Raw genomic sequence first — 18,112 nt, 5'->3', positions numbered from 1 at the left:
TATACAAATCATGAATTCACACAACTGTTGAACACTGTTCTCACATTTGAGGTGGAGCCCCTAAGAGCTCTCTATCTAAACTACTTGACTCTGTACGAAAGAGACCAGTTAGGTTGATTAATCTCTCATTAATTCATTCCACTCTCTTACACACAGACATTTAGTTTCTGCTTTGTATTTTCTACAAATATTTCTATGAATATTTTTCATCAGAATTGACAATAATAATTCTCTCACTCTCTACTTAACCTGTTAAAGCATGTGCAGCAGCTACTGAATATCCCTTCACAGAGAAAGCAGGATTCTTTACATTAATGAAGGAGAAACAACTGTCATTCCTATGCCAGAATCACCATGGTGGTAAACCTGATACATTATTACAATTAAACTAACTGCATTCATAAAAATACTGATAAAAACATTTGCTGAATGACATCTTTCCCTGTCATACGTGCCATGTTAGAAGAACTAAAACCCAGATCCAGCAAAATAAAAAATAATGATGCTCATATAATGGTATCCACTGCTTGAATCAACAGATCCCTGTATAGAAAATTAACTTTAACAAATTTAGTTTTAAGAATTCCATAATAAAAATATATTAAAAAATATGAGTGGATATATCCAGAAGAGATTAAGTAGAAAATAAATAAATAAAAAGATGATTACAAAAATAAAGCAATAAAGAAAACAAACTAATTTACATATCATCAAATTCTTGATATATGTCAGTGTTCTCCCCAGAAATTTTTACCAGCTGGGTGGAATGAAGAATTAGCTGGGCGTACAAACATTTTGAATGAGTTAAGAAAGACCCTTTTTCATAACAAATTAAAATAGTAATTTTATTAGAAATTACATCAAACAAGATAATATTTTATATAGTAATTATAACAAACAAGACTAGGATTTTTCTTATTTTCTCATTAAGTAATGAAAAACCTTGTAATGCTCACAGCTTAAAATTCTATACATTAATTCTTCTCTTCTTCTTAGAAGCCCAGTTGTCAGCAGCTTTTTCTAATTAAAATCTGTTGGATCTGGTCCCTCCAGTGAAATCAGCATCAGATTATTTGGTGTTCACTGATGCGATTCCTCATACAGGTTTCTATCTTTTTTAATGCAGAGAAACCCCTTTCACATTCAGCTGTGCTTAATATATCTGAATGCTAATTTCAACAGTATTTGTCTTGGATCCAGAATTTTTGTATGACTGTCCATTAATCATTTTTGATGCAACTGCCAATACTACTTTAGTACTTTCATAGTTTAAAACTGCAGGACTTCCATTTCTAGAATAATAAGCAAAAAGAATCTCAGAAGCCTCACGATGATGACTTTCTGCATTGAAAAGTAGGAAATGATTGGCATATCTGGAAATCTTGCTTCTAGGTGTTTAATAACTGTGCCTATGTATTTATCATATATTGTAGTCTTAAATGTAATAACATTAGAATTTGAATAATCAATGTGAAGGTCTGACCATTCACCTGAAAGATGCTGATGAAGATTTTGAAAATGACTGCCAGGAGTGTCTTTCAATTCCATGATGGATAGTTTTCTGGCTTCTAAGACTGGCTCTATTTCAGAAGTCAACATCTTGCCTTTGCCATGATCTAGATGTTAGATAAATGCGGTAGCACATCTGAAAGCATCATTAGTGATGCTACGAAATTGTATGTTCTGATATATGTACTTAAACTTTCAGCTGTGATATCATTTCGTTCGGTGGCCTCTCTTTCCAATGCAGCTATAACACTCACCATACGTTCTCTTAGAGACCGCATTGCAGAATCATGAGACAGCCATCTAGTGTCACTAGCCATTTTAAGTTTAACCTGAGGAATTTTGGAAGAAGAAAAACAATTGCCTTAAGATATCATTAAACATGACTAAATAAGGCACTTAAGCATCTGCTTGGGCACTAGCAAGAGCCAGTCGGTGGTTTACACAATCACAATGACAGTTGACCATGAGTCCATCTGTTTTATCTTTGAGCAGTTTTGCAACTCCCTTTTGCTTTCCAATCATGACAGCTGCTCCATCAGATCCTAGGCCCACCAGATTACAAGTTTTTAAGCCTAGACTGTCAAGGGTTTCAATTACTTTGTTAGTTATAGTCTCAGCTTTCCCATCAATGATATTGCAAGTTGATACAAAACTAACCCTGACCTCTTTTCTAAGTTGACAAACATATTTAATGTACACAATCAGCTGTTTTAAAACTGAGATGTCTGTAGTTTTATCACATAAATGTATCCAATAGATATTTTAGCATCAGAAATTAGATCTGAAATACTGAAAAATATACATTCTGCAGTATTTCAGATCTAATTTCTGATGCTAAAATATCAATCAACTCTTGCATTATTCTTTCTGAGGTATAATGTGCATTTTTACCAACGTTAAGATGTTCTAAGTAGGGACAGTCCATAGCCTTGCAATGCCCAAGCAATTTTTCAAATAACGTAGTATGTGGTAACTCATTTTTCGCTAACCAATACATAGATCTTAAAGCTTCCAGAAAAGCATTTCTCTGCAAGTTATTCAAAATTGATTTTTCAATTTGCCCTATACCAGTTTCTTCTAGTATACATTTTTCAATTATATCTGAACAAGAATCAGTGTGTAACTTGCTTTGTACATGGTCAACTAAGCTTTCTTTTTGAAGTCTTGTGCATGGCATAGTTAGCCGAGTTACTTCCTTGTTTGTAAGTCGTCTCTTTCCATATTTCATACATGTGGAACACATCATTCCATTATCTTTCATTCCACTAACCAATGGAATTTTTTAAACACTCACTATTAATACCTGATAAGCGGTGTTTAGACGCATGTTTTACATTTGAAAGAGACTCTGCAGAAATCGACGATTCTGTTGTTGGTTTGGTGTCTTTGCTACTATGCTTATCGGTTTCATCTTTCTTAAAATAACTAAAAAGTCAAGTCAGAAAACTACGAGTGTGGTTTTCTGACTTGACTTTTTACTCATTATGGGGTAATTTAATAAATACAAAATATCATTGTAATTAAATAAATCAGAACAAATCACTGAATTATGCACTGACAGTAATACCCGAGACACATAACGAGCATTATGTTGCAATTTTACTATTTATAAGTATTAATCACTAGGAATGGGAATTGGTAACTCGAGACTGATTATAGTCCTCGAGAGTTTCGAGAATTCCCGGAGATCACAACTATATTTGATGCACAGGCCTATTTTCTTTTACAAAATAAAATATTAAATACTTGCCTCACGATCTTCGGACAAAAACCATTATTAAGAAAAATAAATGTAGATTTTAACATCTTTTTTTGCCTTCGCTTTGAATTTGCTCAATTTTAACAATTTATTTCTTTCAAACATCAAAATTATGTCTCCTTTGTAAAAGATCTTCTTTGCAACCGATAATGTTGCAAATCAACTCTCCGGTTCAATTTCTCATCACTATTAATTAAAAAATGTCTTAAATTATTTTTCCATTCTTGCTCATTATTTAGCCATGTCAATTCACAACATTAATTAGCCAGGCAGTTTGCCCATTCAAAAGGTCCTGGGGAGAACATAGTATGTACCCTCAAGGGATGTATAGGATACAATGATATTGTAGTGCTACATGAAAGTTTACATTATTACTAACTTCCTATTAGCAATTTTCCTCCAAATTTGTCTCATCTTATATTTTGGTATTCTAATGCAGTTCTAGGTACATCGATTCACCAAGGAACTTCACAGTGTTAGCAGTCAAGAATGCATGAGTAGAGCTAATCTCAGGTAGTATGGTTGTTTAAACAGAATGACAAAGGAGTGAAAAAACAAGTGTATTTGATGGCAGGAATAAGATCCACAGGAAGATCAAGAGTTGGTTGATTCACTAAGCGCCTTAGAAGGCTGAAATAAATGATCTGACAATACTGGATTTCTGACAGATGAATGACTAATCTGGATGAAAACTGCCAACAGAAAGTTAGTAATAATGTAAAATGCTCATATAACAGTATTATTATCATAGTATACTGTATACCCCCCCCCCACTCAGAGGGATCAGGGATTTGATGTTGATGATTACTTGCTAATCAACCTTATTAAAAGACAATGAATATTTCAACATCTTTGACTGTAATTAGACATCATGATAAGCATCTTAATTTGCAAGTGTTTATCGAAGAAATCAAGTGTCCAACTGTTTTGTGCAAATACTAATTAACAACCTTTAGCACAAAATTCAAATATAAGAATGTGCAGATTCAGAACATGTGACATTCTGGATGTTCTATACACTTGCTTGCAGTAAGAATGATGAACATTTTAACCAAACAAAGAAGGAAAGCAAATGAATAATCATGGCAAGGCTGCTGATGATCATCTAAGATTTTTACATCTAGCAGTCACTTCTTGATATCATGGTGGTGCTCCATACTGACTTTCCACATCAGAACTTGCAATTACTCTGTCACATGCCAATATAGTTACTTACAGAAGTCAAGGCTTACATCTAGTTGATTAATATTATTGGCCACTGATTACCAGCTGCCATACTTTTAAGCTCAGTCACAATACATACACTCACCACTTCAAAAGGCAAGCTGTTCCATTCACTTACTGCTCTGTGAAAGAAAAATCTACCTTACTCCTATCTTAACCACACACACACACACACCAACTTCCATGGATACCTCCTTGTCCCCTCTCTCCACCTTCTGCATAAAAAATTTTTTGTCAAACTATATCCTATACAACACACTTTCAGAAATTTATAGATCTCTCTCATATCACCCTTTTTTCCTATTTACTTTATATCATCTTTGTAACCTTGTAGCTATATCCCACCAGAACCTAGGATACCAAATCAGGTCTATTGCTCAGATTTAGCTTTCCATATAGTATCTGTAACTTTTTAAATTTACATAGCCAGAATAAACATTTTCTCCAGCCTGCACATATTATTCATACCATTATCCCTACTCTTTGTAAAGAAACCATATCAGCATCTATGATCTTATTTCATTCAGTGCTTTACAAATTAGTTGGCAACTGGGCTGTTATTCTTGCACGAATCAAGCCAATGCAAGCACTTTGAAACGTAAAGGTGGAAAAGTTGATTTACACCAACAACAATAAGTCAGTATATAATGCTTATTTATTTCTACTTCCTTTCCATTAAATTCATGCAGGTAGGTATACTGAAACACTACCAATGACAGAAATAACCGGTGTGAAAATACATCAGATAGGGATGTCACAGGAATATTATTCCCAGAATATATTTCCTAAGATAAAATTTCCTTTTCAAAATAGCTCTCAATTTACACTGGAATTGGGGGTTTTGAGTAACTATTTTATAAAGCTCCTATAGAAATAGGAGCTTTATAAAATATTTATAATATGAGATTCTCCTAGCAGAAGAATCTGTTAGCATCATCTCATCCCATCTTTCTATTTTTCATGTTAGGCTAAATGGCCTGTCATAGTCAAGGAACTTGGCTTCTTAGAAACTGCATATTACTTATCACAAGCAGTATGTAGTCATCATAATCCTATCTGCACTGTCTGCTAATGGCTGTAAATTGTGCATGTTCTTCTGGTCAGTTTGCCTGGTTTGCAGGATGAAAGCCCTGATGAAGGTTATTCATGTTCCAGACAGGATTTGAACCCAGGTCTTTCCAACCAAAAAAGCTGTCTATACCAACTGAGTTACAGAGGCTCTCCTGCTAAAATCACAACCATATAAATTATTATTTTTTTAAATAAAAATAATAATTTTTATTTCTCTCACTGTGTGTGTGTGTGTGAGAGAGAGAGAGAGAGAGAGAGAGACTACAAACACTGATAACCACTCATCGGCAATCCAGCTATCTAAATAGTGACATTATCTTCCTAGGCAACTTCATGTCCACAATTCCAAATGGCTACCTTTTCTAACACCACCAACCAAGCTGGATGAAAAGCAGAAGTCTTTGTTATAAATAATGACCTAACACAAATCATACATCTATCTACCACAATCTTGTACCTCCTCATTCACAGATTGCCTTTCCTCAAACTAACTCCTGACCTCAAAATTCCTCTGCCACTACAAAAATGCTATTTGGAATGATCTCGGAATTTTTACTCCTTCTTTCCTTGGTCTGACTATTGTTACTGCTCACCTGATCCCAACACTTGCTCGGAATGAGTCACAGAAATTATTCCCATTGGCATGAAGGCCTTCATTTCTCATTCAATCCACTTTCCAAGCCCTGGTTCAAGAGAAAGTGCATGACAGCAGTCAAAGAAAAAAAAAATTCAGCCTACTCTAGGTGGCTCACATCAAGAACTCCAGCTTCATATTCTACCTATACCAAAGCATGCAACATAGCAAAAACAGTCATCAGTAAATCCAAATCAGACTTTATAAAAGCCAACAGCAGAAAACTTTCCTCCAAATGGAAGCTGTATGCCTTCTGGTCCTTAGTGAAGGCTGTTGAATGCAACTTATGCTCACCTGCACTTCCACCTCTCTCATCTTGATAGTATAACTTTTACTTCACCCAAGCTGACCTCACTCCTTGCATCACTCTTTTCCTCAAACTCCTGCATAGATGACCAAGGGAAATTTCCTCCTACATACTGGAATCTAAGCATCATATACTGCCTGTAGTTTTTTGACAAAAGACATCAGAAAACTACTAAACTTGGTTGCTAAAACATCTTCTGATCCTGATGGCATCTCTCCAATTGTCCTGAAACATTGTGCTCCAGAGCTAACACCTCTGCATTCTGTTATACATAGCTGGTACTTATCCTAATACATGGAAGCAATCTCATATCCAGCCTATTTAAAAGAGTTAGAGAGAGAAGTCTACTGTCAAACTACCAACCTTGTCCTCTCCAAAATAATGGAAAAAAAAGTCATCTCAATTTCTCCACTACTTAGAGGTCCACCAATTAATTAGCAACTACCATATGGATTCCACCTTTGAAGATCTACCACTGGACACATGCTATTAGAAAGGTTCTGAAAAACGTTCGGTGTCACTCTTGATATTTCCAGAACTTCTGACCATGTCTGGCATCAACGCCTTCTACACAAATTGCCATCACTCGATCTCCCTGCCACACCTCTGTAATTGGGAAGCCGGCTTTCTCTTTGACCATTCTCTGTGAGTCATGGTAGATGCATCGCTATCATCAAGCTTCATCACCACCAATGCTAGAGTGCATCAAGGCTCTGTCCTATCACCTACTCACAGTCATCACTAATCCTATCCACAGCTTTGCAGATGATAGTACCCTCTACTCATCCAACTCATTTGACAAACCATGCAATACTCTGATATCCCAGGCTACAAGATTATCTACAACTAGTGCCTTAAACACTAATTCACGGATGAGGGAAATCTTGTCATTCAATGTCACCAAAAGACAATTTTGCCTTTTCTCTTGCAAGAGATCTCAACTCGCTTATCCTTAGCCTCAGTCAAACAAACACATCACATCAATAGCTTCCTCAGCATCCAAAAAAACTAAGCATTCCTTTTTGTTCACAATACTGTTTTAGGCCCAACCAACTCTTAACTATATACAAATCCCAAATTCGCCCATGCCTAGAATACTACTCACATGCTTGGAGTAGTGCATCTAAAACTTCCCCAAAAATTTGTGAGGCTACCTGGAGGAGAGCAATTCAGCTCATAGATGATCCCTCTTTTACAGATTCACTTCAACCTAGCTTACAGATGCAGTGTTTCAGTTGGCTCTATTCTACAGGTATACTTCAATGTTCATTGCTCTGCTGAATTGCCAGCCATCACTCCTGTTAATACAAAAGCAATAGCTGCCCAGCATCCGTTTGCTGTGCAACTGCAAACACACCAACCCTGCTTCTCCTCTTCCTATTTTATTCCGTTCTCCTCTGTCCTCTGGAACAGCCTTCCTCACGAAGTATTCTCAAACTACAACCCGCAACTCTCAAAAAAAAAAAAAAAAAAAAAAAAAAAAAAAACTTTATCTCAGTCAACCTCACCACCTCACACATGGCATGGCACAAATATGCTTATACATCCTTCAACCTCTCCTGTACAAGATCAGTTATACACTATGTTGCTAAAGTGTCCAGACATCCCCCATACCTATATGTTGCCTTACCCATGTGATTCAGATAGAAGTCCACAACACTATATAAACACAGAGCATTAGCAGTGTAGACATTCTTTGCTGTCACGAGTGCAGGAAAAGAGTTAAATCTGTTTATGTGTGGAATGATAGTTGGAGCTGACAAGTTCGGTCATTCGGCACAAGAGATTTCTGTCACATTGGCATTACTGTCAGTGAAGTGGAAACATGATGGAACCCCCAAACTGGAAGGCACAAGAAACTGACAAATCGGGACTGGCAAACTCTCAAGTGTGTTGTCACAGTAAATTGTCAATCAGCCTTGACAACCATCACAAATGACTTCTGCATGAGCTCTGGAACCGATGCCAGTGACAGAACTATTCACTGGGAGACATTTGCCCTTGGGTTTCGTGGTTGTGCTGCAGCTCACAAGCCCTTGATTACGGCTGCCAATGCCTGGCATCGTACAGAATGGTGCAAACAACAATGTAGATCAATGCAAGAGGGTCCTGTGGATCATTGCTAGATCATGTACTGCAATGAATTGCAGTACATGATCTAGCAATCTGATGGAAATGTCTGGACCTGGCAGATGTCTAGTGAATGATACTTCAGTAATTCTTGTATCAACTGTGAAATTTGGAGGCAGTAGCATAATGGTCTGGGACTGTTTTTCCTAGTTTGGACTGGGTCCACTGGTTTCTGTGTTTGAATCTTTAAATGTTGATGCCTACATGACATTTTGGACAATTCCATTCTTCCCATACTATGGCAACAGTTTGGAATAGGCCCTTTCCTGTATCAGCATGATAATGCACCTGCTCACAAACAAGAGCCCTAGTTTCATGGTTTGAAGACATGGAGGTGAAAGAACTAAACTGGCTAGCCCAAAGCCCTGACCTCAACACTATTTTGAACATTTCTGGGATGGGTGGAAGTGAAGGGATTGAGTGCTAGACCTGCCCAACTCAGTTGTCTGCCATATTACAAGAGGAACAGAAATGAATTCCAGCAGCAGCTTACCAGAATTTAGTGGAGAGCCTATCCTAAAGGCTGTAATAGTAGTGAAAGGAGGCCCAACCGCATATTGACAGCAATGCTGTAGTGATGGGAAATACCAACAGTTGCTGTTCAGGCACTTTTGGCAACATAGTATGTGTGTACATGTAAATACAGTGAGAGAGATAACAATAATTTATGTAGTTATGATTTTTAGTAGGATAGCTTCTGTAGCTCAGTCAGTATGGATGAAAACCTTTAGTTAGAAAGACCTGGGTTTGAATCCTGTCTGGAGCATGAAGAAATTTTATCAGGGCTTTTGTTTGCATATACAGTCGATTCCGTTTAATTGGGGCAGCCACTTTTTTGGGCCAAATCTCAAAGAACGGAAACAAACCAAACCAACATATTAATTTAAACGCTTAATTGGGACAGTAGCTGAAAAGGAATTTAGCAATTTTTGATATATTTTATGGATTTTTCGAAAATATGGCAACCCCACGTACACTAATATTTGGCAACATTAGCATGATGCGAATCAGTTATCTTTCGTTGTGCATCTGGCAAGTACGTGTCTGCTTAAGAACCTACCCTTACTATATAGTGTACCTAGCGATATCGATTTATTGTGTCAATTTTATTTAAAATTTTTAAATCTTTGCCAAGATGCCAAGAAATGATTTTACACTTTCAAGTAAAATTGCTTTGCTGGATAAAATTAAAAGTCAGCCGTTAAATACAAGCCATCATAGACTTGCTGATATAACTGGTGTACCAAAATCTACCATAGCGCGTCTCCTACAGCAAGAAAATCAACTGCGTGAGGAGTGGACATTACAGAAAAAAATTCCAGGAACATCCAAAAGAAAGCATGATGGAAAGGATCCAGAAGTCGAAGAAGCATTAGATCAATGGTTTTCTATAGTTAGCAGGCGAGGCGTGAATATCAGCGGCCCAGTGTTGAAGGCGAAGCCAGAGGAGATCGCTAAAACACTGGACCACAACGATTTTAAAGCAACTGCTGGTTGGTTGTCTCGATGGAAAGTGAGACACAATATCAAATTTAAAAAAGCACATGCCGAAAAGGACAGCGGCAACAATGTAAGCGCTGAACAATGGCAAAATACTAAAATCCTTACTTTTTTTAGAGAATTTCTGTTCAGATGATATTTACAACGCCGATGAAACCGGCCTCTATAATCGTGCTACGCCAGACGGCTCCCTGTGTTATAAGCACATTGCACTGTCAGGGTATAAAAGGGCAATGGACCACATTACTGTGCAAATATGTTGGGTACAACAAACGAAAACTACTAATCGTAGGAAAAAATGCTAAGCCTCGATGCTTTAAGGGGCTTAAGAATAGAGAGTTTACAAGTAGAGTACCATGCCGATAATAATGCGTGGATAACTTCTGAAATTTTTCAGAATTGGCTTACGAGTCGGGACATAGAATTACAACATAAGCAGAGGAAAATTTTGTTGCTTCTCGATAATTGTGCTGCACACCCTCATTTAGATAATCTAAAAAATATAAGGCTGGAATTTCTTCCTCCTAATACAACATCCTTAGTGCAACCAATGGACATGGGGATAATAAAAAATGTAAAGACATTGTATCGAGGAAAATTGGTTAATTACATACTGGAATCCATTGATGAAAACCTATTAACAAGTTCATCAACAGCCAGAGAGATCAGTGCAAAAATTTCCATTTTGCAAGCAATACAGTTTGTCTCCGACAGTTGGTGAGCTATAAAAAGCAGCACAATATAAAACTGCTTTGCTGTTTGTGGTTTAAAACCTTTGGAGGTTCTTGAAATTTTGAGTAGTGATAAAAATGAAGACATACTGCAAGCTCCTATCATGAATAATGAAGAATTTTCAACAATAGATGACAATTTACCATGTTACGATGAAAATGAAACTTTGAAGATGCAATTGTAGAAGTCATTAAATCCAAACATCAAAAATTTGATGAAGAATGCGATGATGAGGATGATGACCCACCTGTGCTTGTAACTAATCGTGAGACGAAAAAATTTATAGTCGGGATACAGCGTTATTTTATGCAGGAAGGTAAATGAAGGAAGCCCTACATCCACACTGAATATCTGCGCTGATTTTTTAGAAATGCAAAATTTCAAAAGCAAAAGACAGACTACACTTGATGCATTTCTGCAGAATTAAAATTTGAAATTGTAAAAGTTATCCTGTATGCATTATTTTTTCTGCACAATTTATAGTACAAATATTTTCTGTATTTTGGTTTAATAAACCATTAAAATAGGTACCTAATTATTATTTTTTTACCTACTTATTCATTTAGCTGCGTATTACATATTTTATTTTAGAATTTATTATTAGTTCGTTTAATTGGGGAGAGCTAATCCATTTTGGTCCACTTAATTGGACCAAAATGGTTTAGTCCCAACGTGTCGCATTTACGCAGAATCGACTGTGTGTGTGTGTGTGTATTCCCCCCCACACACACACAATTTGCAAATTTTGCAATTTGTATCAACAAATTGCAAAATCTCTTGCATCAAATGTGTGTGTGTGTGCACCCACACACACACAAGATAAGATAAGTTTTGTTACTAGAGCATAGTATATATTGTTAAAAGACATTGACATAATCTCAATGACATAATTAGTATAAGGAAACAAAAAAACAATTTTTAAATTTCAACTGTGATTTTTTTTACCATATAGAATGGGCTATTCTATGTATGTCTCTATAATTCATTACAGAATAGCCTATTGCAGAGTAGTAAGTCTCAGGTAACTATTACGAAGCCTAAAAACAAAATTACATACATACCTGGTTTACTAATGGAAGCATCAGAGTAGTAAATCTTTCTTTATTAACAAACCCCTCTCTGTCACTGCTGAAACATTTATGTAATGTGCCTAGTAGATATTCCAGCAATTGACAAGATTTTTCATTTGCCAAAGGATGATTACCAAAATACAGAGTTTCTGAAAATGAAAATAAATGTGTTAATTGATTTCATAAGACAACTTTGAAAATATTTCAAAAATTCTATATTTCCAAATTCATACAATTTTTGTTGTTGCAAAATTACAAAAATGCACAAGCTAACAATGAGCAAAGCAATAAACTTCCAGAATAAATGAGTTTATTGCTCATTAGCTCAAGAGCGCTAATCAGTAACTGTTGGTTTCTTAAAACCTGGGATTTTTATGGCAAGATCATCCCCATGAATCAGCCTTAAAATTTCGGAAGTGGACAAGCCTGGTCAAATTGCTCACTGGATCAATGTGGTTATCTGCTACAGGTTTTTCTTAAGAACAATAATCAAAGGAAATAATATGTAATCCACTAGAAACTGGAAGGCAGAAACTGTAGCTACTGTGGAAAGCATAACAAAACAAAATTAGTACCATAAACATTATTATGGAAAATTTCAACCGATATCTGAAAAGATATCAGCGGAATCAAGTTTTATATTTTAACATGAAACTCATATACAAAAAAAAAAAAAAAAAAAAGTTACAATCTAATTTACAATATATGAGTAACATGGTTGGGCCAAGGGTTCAATTAGGAAGTCTTGCTCTAGAGACCAAACATGGTATATTTTCAAGTTGGGGGGTGGGGGGGGGGGGGGGTGGGGGGGGGGGGGGGTGGGGGGGGGGGGGGGTGGGGGGGGGGGGGGGTGGGGGGGGGGGGGGGTGGGGGGGGGGGGGGGTGGGGGGGGGGGGGGGTGGGGGGGGGGGGGGGTGGGGGGGGGGGGGGGTGGGGGGGGGGGGGGGTGGGGGGGGGGGGGGGTGGGGGGGGGGGGGGGTGGGGGGGGGGGGGGGTGGGGGGGGGGGGGGGTGGGGGGGGGGGGGGGTGGGGGGGGGGGGGGGTGGGGGGGGGGGGGGGTGGGGGGGGGGGGGGGTGGGGGGGGGGGGGGGTGGGGGGGGGGGGGGGTGGGGGGGGGGGGGGGTGGGGGGGGGGGGGGGTGGGGGGGGGGGGGGGTGGGGGGGGGGGGGGGTGGGGGGGGGGGGGGGTGGGGGGGGGGGGGGGTGGGGGGGGGGGGGGGTGGGGGGGGGGGGGGGTGGGGGGGGGGGGGGGTGGGGGGGGGGGGGGGTGGGGGGGGGGGGAACATTACTCTACTTGAGACTGACTGCCATTCAAGAAGATTAGCCTCATATTTTGTGTTGAATACCATGGCTACTCCTTCTTTTCCTTGATTGTCATTGCCTGAATATAACATTTTGTATTTATTGCTCAGAAAGATCTCACCAGTTTTGGTCTTTTTTGTTTCAGTCACCCCTATTATGTTGATCTGGTACTTATCTAATTCCTCAGCTAGCTCCATTTCTTTGCCATTCAGGCTTCTTACGTTGATAGTACCGATCTTTAACTCTGGTGATGTTGAGTTGGGGTTTGTTTTCAGATTTGTTCCAGTAGCTGACTTTTCGCTGTTCACCCTGGTTCCCTGGCGAAAACAACGGGGGCCTTGTTTAACCGGGCGATGCCTCAGACGGCATTAAATTTTGTTATGTTGTACCATCATTTTTTTTTTTTTTGGTTTAACTAATAAGAATACAATTTGGTTGGCTTAATCCCAAATTGCCAGCCCAACCTCATTCGTTCAGTATCAAAGTAGATACCCAACAGGGTGCACCACGAGAAGTTGAGGATTGGACATTAGGTCAGAAGCCCTGGTCGGTTCTCTGCATTCCTTTAAAGGCTATGTGGAGGTCTCCTCTCAGTTATACAGCTTTGACCCTTAAGCACCCCCCAAGTAAAGGCAATGATGTCGATATCACTTGTGCTTTGCTGCTCAAATTTCTGGTATGTTCTTAATTGGTAGAAAGGATAAGCATAAAACTGAGGAACTTAGAATAAAGAGTCACTTTTGTGATTTCATTACTTTCCTTAGTGTAGCAATCAAGACAGAGTTGAGATCGAAGATTTTACCATGATCAACTGTATTTCCCATTATATAATATCTTTCAAGGGTGTGCAGAAAGGCTTATCTGTAAGTCTCAAAAAAAAAAAGGACAAGGCAGAAGAGAAGTGAATTATAGTAATCTTGTTTAGTCTCCTTTCTTCTTGCAGAGGATTCTACAGTCAACTCTCAATACAGCAAACACCATTATAGTGAATTCACTCACTGTAACAAACAACCAAAATGTTATAACCAGTTTTAGTAAACAATACTATACTAAAGGAAATTCACTGGTCCATATGACTCTGGCATATCAAAGGTTTTACAAGCTAAGAGATTATATAAGCAGGTTTCAACAAACTTACTTTAGTAAAATCAATACAATTTCAAATAATTGAAAAGTGACAATTCCAATGTTTCAATTTATTTTTCTCATTCTTGTTTGTGAAGATTAAGAGGATCACAGTTTCTTCACTTTCTTCAGCCTACTGTGATAAACCATTTTTATCTGATGATGGCATGTTTCAGCTTGATAAATTAAAGTGCTTATATCTATATGATACTAAATTAAACATCAAAGAAGATAGAACTCTCAGATTTTTCTACAGATTAATACTAATCCTATCATTAATATATAAAATATATCTTAATCATCAGGCAAATTCTTGGTGGTAGAATAGTGTTATACATATTTAAAGGGGTGCTTAAGGGTCAAAGCTGTACAACTGAGAGGAGACCTCCACATAGCCTTTAACACGTTCATTGCCAAGCTGAAAATTGGAATTTCGTGTGGTGTCCAAATTTTTTTTAATTTTTTTATTGTGCTCAAAATAAGCTAATATATTATTTATATGCTTTTATTATTATGTACATAGGATTTATGTACTCTAAATATCTATTACGCGATATCGTGTAATATGTAATTCGGTCAAATAAGTTATATATTTTACAAATAAAAAACATTTAAATATAATAATTATAACTTTAATTATCAGTCTTTTATAATCACATAGAATTTTTAAAAATAATGTACAAATAGAAAAAAATAATTATCAAAAAACAATACTCAAAATAAATAAAAACTAAACTTCAAGCACGCTAAATCAACGAATAACTAAACAAAATCGTCGCGTCGTCGCCTTGTCTGAATGCCGCCACTGTTTATGTTAGCCAGATGGTTTAATGTTAAATCTGGTATGAGACAAGGATGTACATTATCCCCTCTGTTATTCATTATCTATATGGATCACATTATGAAGGAAAGTGGAATTAAACCTGATATCAAAATTGGAGACGTTAATGTCAGCTCTTTGCTTTATGCGGATGATGTTTTACTTCTAAATAAATCCGCTACAAGTCTGCAAGATTCTCTGACTAAAATGAATAGCTCTTGTAATAGATATGGTATGAAGGTCAGCAATAAAAAGACAAAGACAATGAAAATAGGCAGAATCATTGAAAATGTCAACTGTGTTGTGAATGGAGAACCTGTGGAACAAGTAAAGCATTTCAGCTACTTAAGTACAATTTTTACTGAAGATGGTAAATTAAATATATAAATAGACAACAGAATCAGCAAAGCTGGTATGGTGGGAAGTCAACTGAATAAATTCATATGGAATAAGAGAGAAATTAGTCAGAACACTAAATTAGCTGTATACAAGACAGTGTTCAAACCAGTTTTAACTTATGGATCTCAGAGCTGGGTCAGAAGTAAAACACTTGACTAGAGACCACAGATATGAGAGTCCTGAGAAAGATTAGTGGCGTGAACAGATGGCATCAATGGCAATATCATATTAAAAATGAGGATATTATTAAAGAACTTGACATTGTCAGCATCCAGGAATGCATTAGCAGAGCTAATCTAAGGTGGTATGGTCACTTAGATAGAATGGGAGAGGAAAGATTAGCAAAACAAGTGGTCTCTGCCAGGTTGGCAGGAAAATGACCCAGAGGAAGACCAAGATATAGGTGGATTGATATGGTACAAAGTGCCTTAGACGATAGAAATATAAGATCTGATAATGTTGGAGTCTTGACAAGTAACAGACTGATTTGGAGGAAAATTGTAGATAGGAAGTTAGTAATGATGTAATTTTTTCATGTAGTACTGTTATATCCTGTACACCCCTTGAGGTTACATGGCAGGAATTTGATGATGATGATGATGCATTTACTTGTATTTTTCCTAACAAAGCAATATTTGTTATTTATAATCTTTCAAGAGGTAAACACTTACTATTTAAACTAATGTATTTCTCCAGGAACTTCCACAACTCATTTGTTGATTCCCTAAGAAAATGACATGCTGTTTGTGTGAAAATAGTCTGTGATATGAAGAACTTTTATAAGGCTCTTCAACTTAAAATGAGTTAGCTAGTTTCAAACGGGGATAGCAGAGTTTTTCCTCCTGAAAAATTTTTCTTTCTTTAAAGACAAAACTGGTTTTGAGAATACATATAATTAACAAATGTAGCAGACTAATCAGATAGGATTAACCCCCCCCCCCCCCCCGCAGTATAGCATTAAATTAAATTTCTCTAAATCCACATTACTTGGCCATGACGGGCCATTGAGCTTACACGTTAAAAGGAAAATGAAGATTTACGATTTATTGGCCAACTTTCAATAAATTTGTTTATTTGCATATTCATTCATTCATTATGTTTATCTGGAAGTTAATTTTTTCTGCTAAACTTTAATGAAAAACAAACTTTGAAAAAGTTTGCATGATAACTTGGGTTCCACTCAAGTTATCATTCAAAAAACATAACTGTTCCACTATATGCCTTAGTGAACATTGTGTAACCATTTGATTTTTGTGGACTGAAGAAATGGTTGCAGAAATTCATCATTATTTAGCGATGTTTCAGTTTTGAAGTATGAACCTTTCATGTTTTGACCATATGTGTTTCAAAATTGATTGAACATCGAAGCCACAAGATTCCTAAATATGCAACTGCCTGTTTGATAAGTCATCCAGGTTGGAGATGCATTCCTTTAGCTGCTGCGGTCTCCTGCTCTAACCCTTTATTTTAAATTCATTCTTTTGAGAGAGGCAGTTTCACTGATCTAGTTTGTTGTTGCCAGTAATTATTATTATTAAGAGAGACCTCCAGGAAGTCAGGGACTCATCGGGGGGGGGGAGCATATACTACATGCATCAGTTATCAAAGTTATCTTGAATTCATTCACATTGCTTGCACTCACAACATCCAATGGCAATCCATTCCAATCACGCACCACCCTATGGGAGAAAAATCTAGCCCTCACCCTCTTCTTAGCAGCATTCATTCATTCTCAGCTTCTAAGGATGTCTTCTTGTCCTTTTCCCACCCTCCATAAAATGAAAAAATTTCTTCCCTTAGTGAACCCATGCTGTTCATTGCAAAGCAGAGATTCACTTCAACCCATTTCTGAATGTGAGTCCTAACCAATTTTTCCAAAATCTTCACCACCACTCCTGATGAGATGCTGATTGGTCGATAGTTGGATACATTTGACTTTGCATCGCCCTTGTGCAATGGGATTACCATACATTCTTTCCACTCCTGTGAAATCCTTTCTGTTCTGAGACTCAAATTATATAGCCTGGTCGAAGGAATAATCAGTTCAGCTGAACACTCTTTTAGCACCTGTGCTGATATCCCATCAGCCCCTATTGCTGAATTCTTATTCGGTTTGTGCAGTAGCTCTAATACATCTGAGTTTCTTTATCATGTGAAGAGGTAGCAATGAACTCAGTGTTGCAATAGTTTTTAGCAAAATGGCACTCATTAGGTGAACAACGTCTTCTGCATCTGTCATCCACATACCCTTTGCATTCAGCAGAGTTATTCTTTCATGTTCTTTCTTTTACTTGCAGTATATTAATAGAATTCTTGTCGGTTGTCTTTAACTTGCAGAGTCGGTCATACTCAGACTCAGCTTTCCGTACAACAGTTGTGATGACTATTCTGACCTACTGCTTATAATTTTCATAATGGACATCATCCGTATGCATATGGTATTCCTTCCACATCATCCTTTTCTTACGAATCTTTTGCTTAATAAGATTACACATCCATTTGGCTCTTACTCTATTTATTCTTCGACCTCT

The 18,112-nt window shown here is 37.4% G+C and overlaps 1 protein-coding gene across 1 annotated transcript in view; it reads right to left on the bottom strand.

Moving 5' to 3' along the window:
- Positions 1-18,112, bottom strand: part of LOC150107384 (HEAT repeat-containing protein 1-like) — a 45,273-nt gene that overhangs the window by 21,778 nt on the left and 5,383 nt on the right. Inside the window, exon 2 of the mRNA XM_090391827.1 lies at positions 11,928-12,085. Within this exon, the coding sequence (XP_090247953.1) occupies positions 11,928-12,085 (158 nt within the window). The remainder of the gene's footprint in view (positions 1-11,927; positions 12,086-18,112) is intronic.

Source organism: Typopeltis vanoorti, chromosome 4 (genome assembly GCF_054136105.1).
Source record: "Typopeltis vanoorti isolate ZY-2024b chromosome 4, IOZ_Tvanoo_1.0, whole genome shotgun sequence".
Lineage (NCBI taxonomy): Eukaryota > Metazoa > Arthropoda > Arachnida > Uropygi > Thelyphonidae > Typopeltis > Typopeltis vanoorti.
The sequence above is the reverse complement of the archived record's forward strand: the minus strand, read 5'-3'. Positions and strand labels throughout refer to the sequence as shown.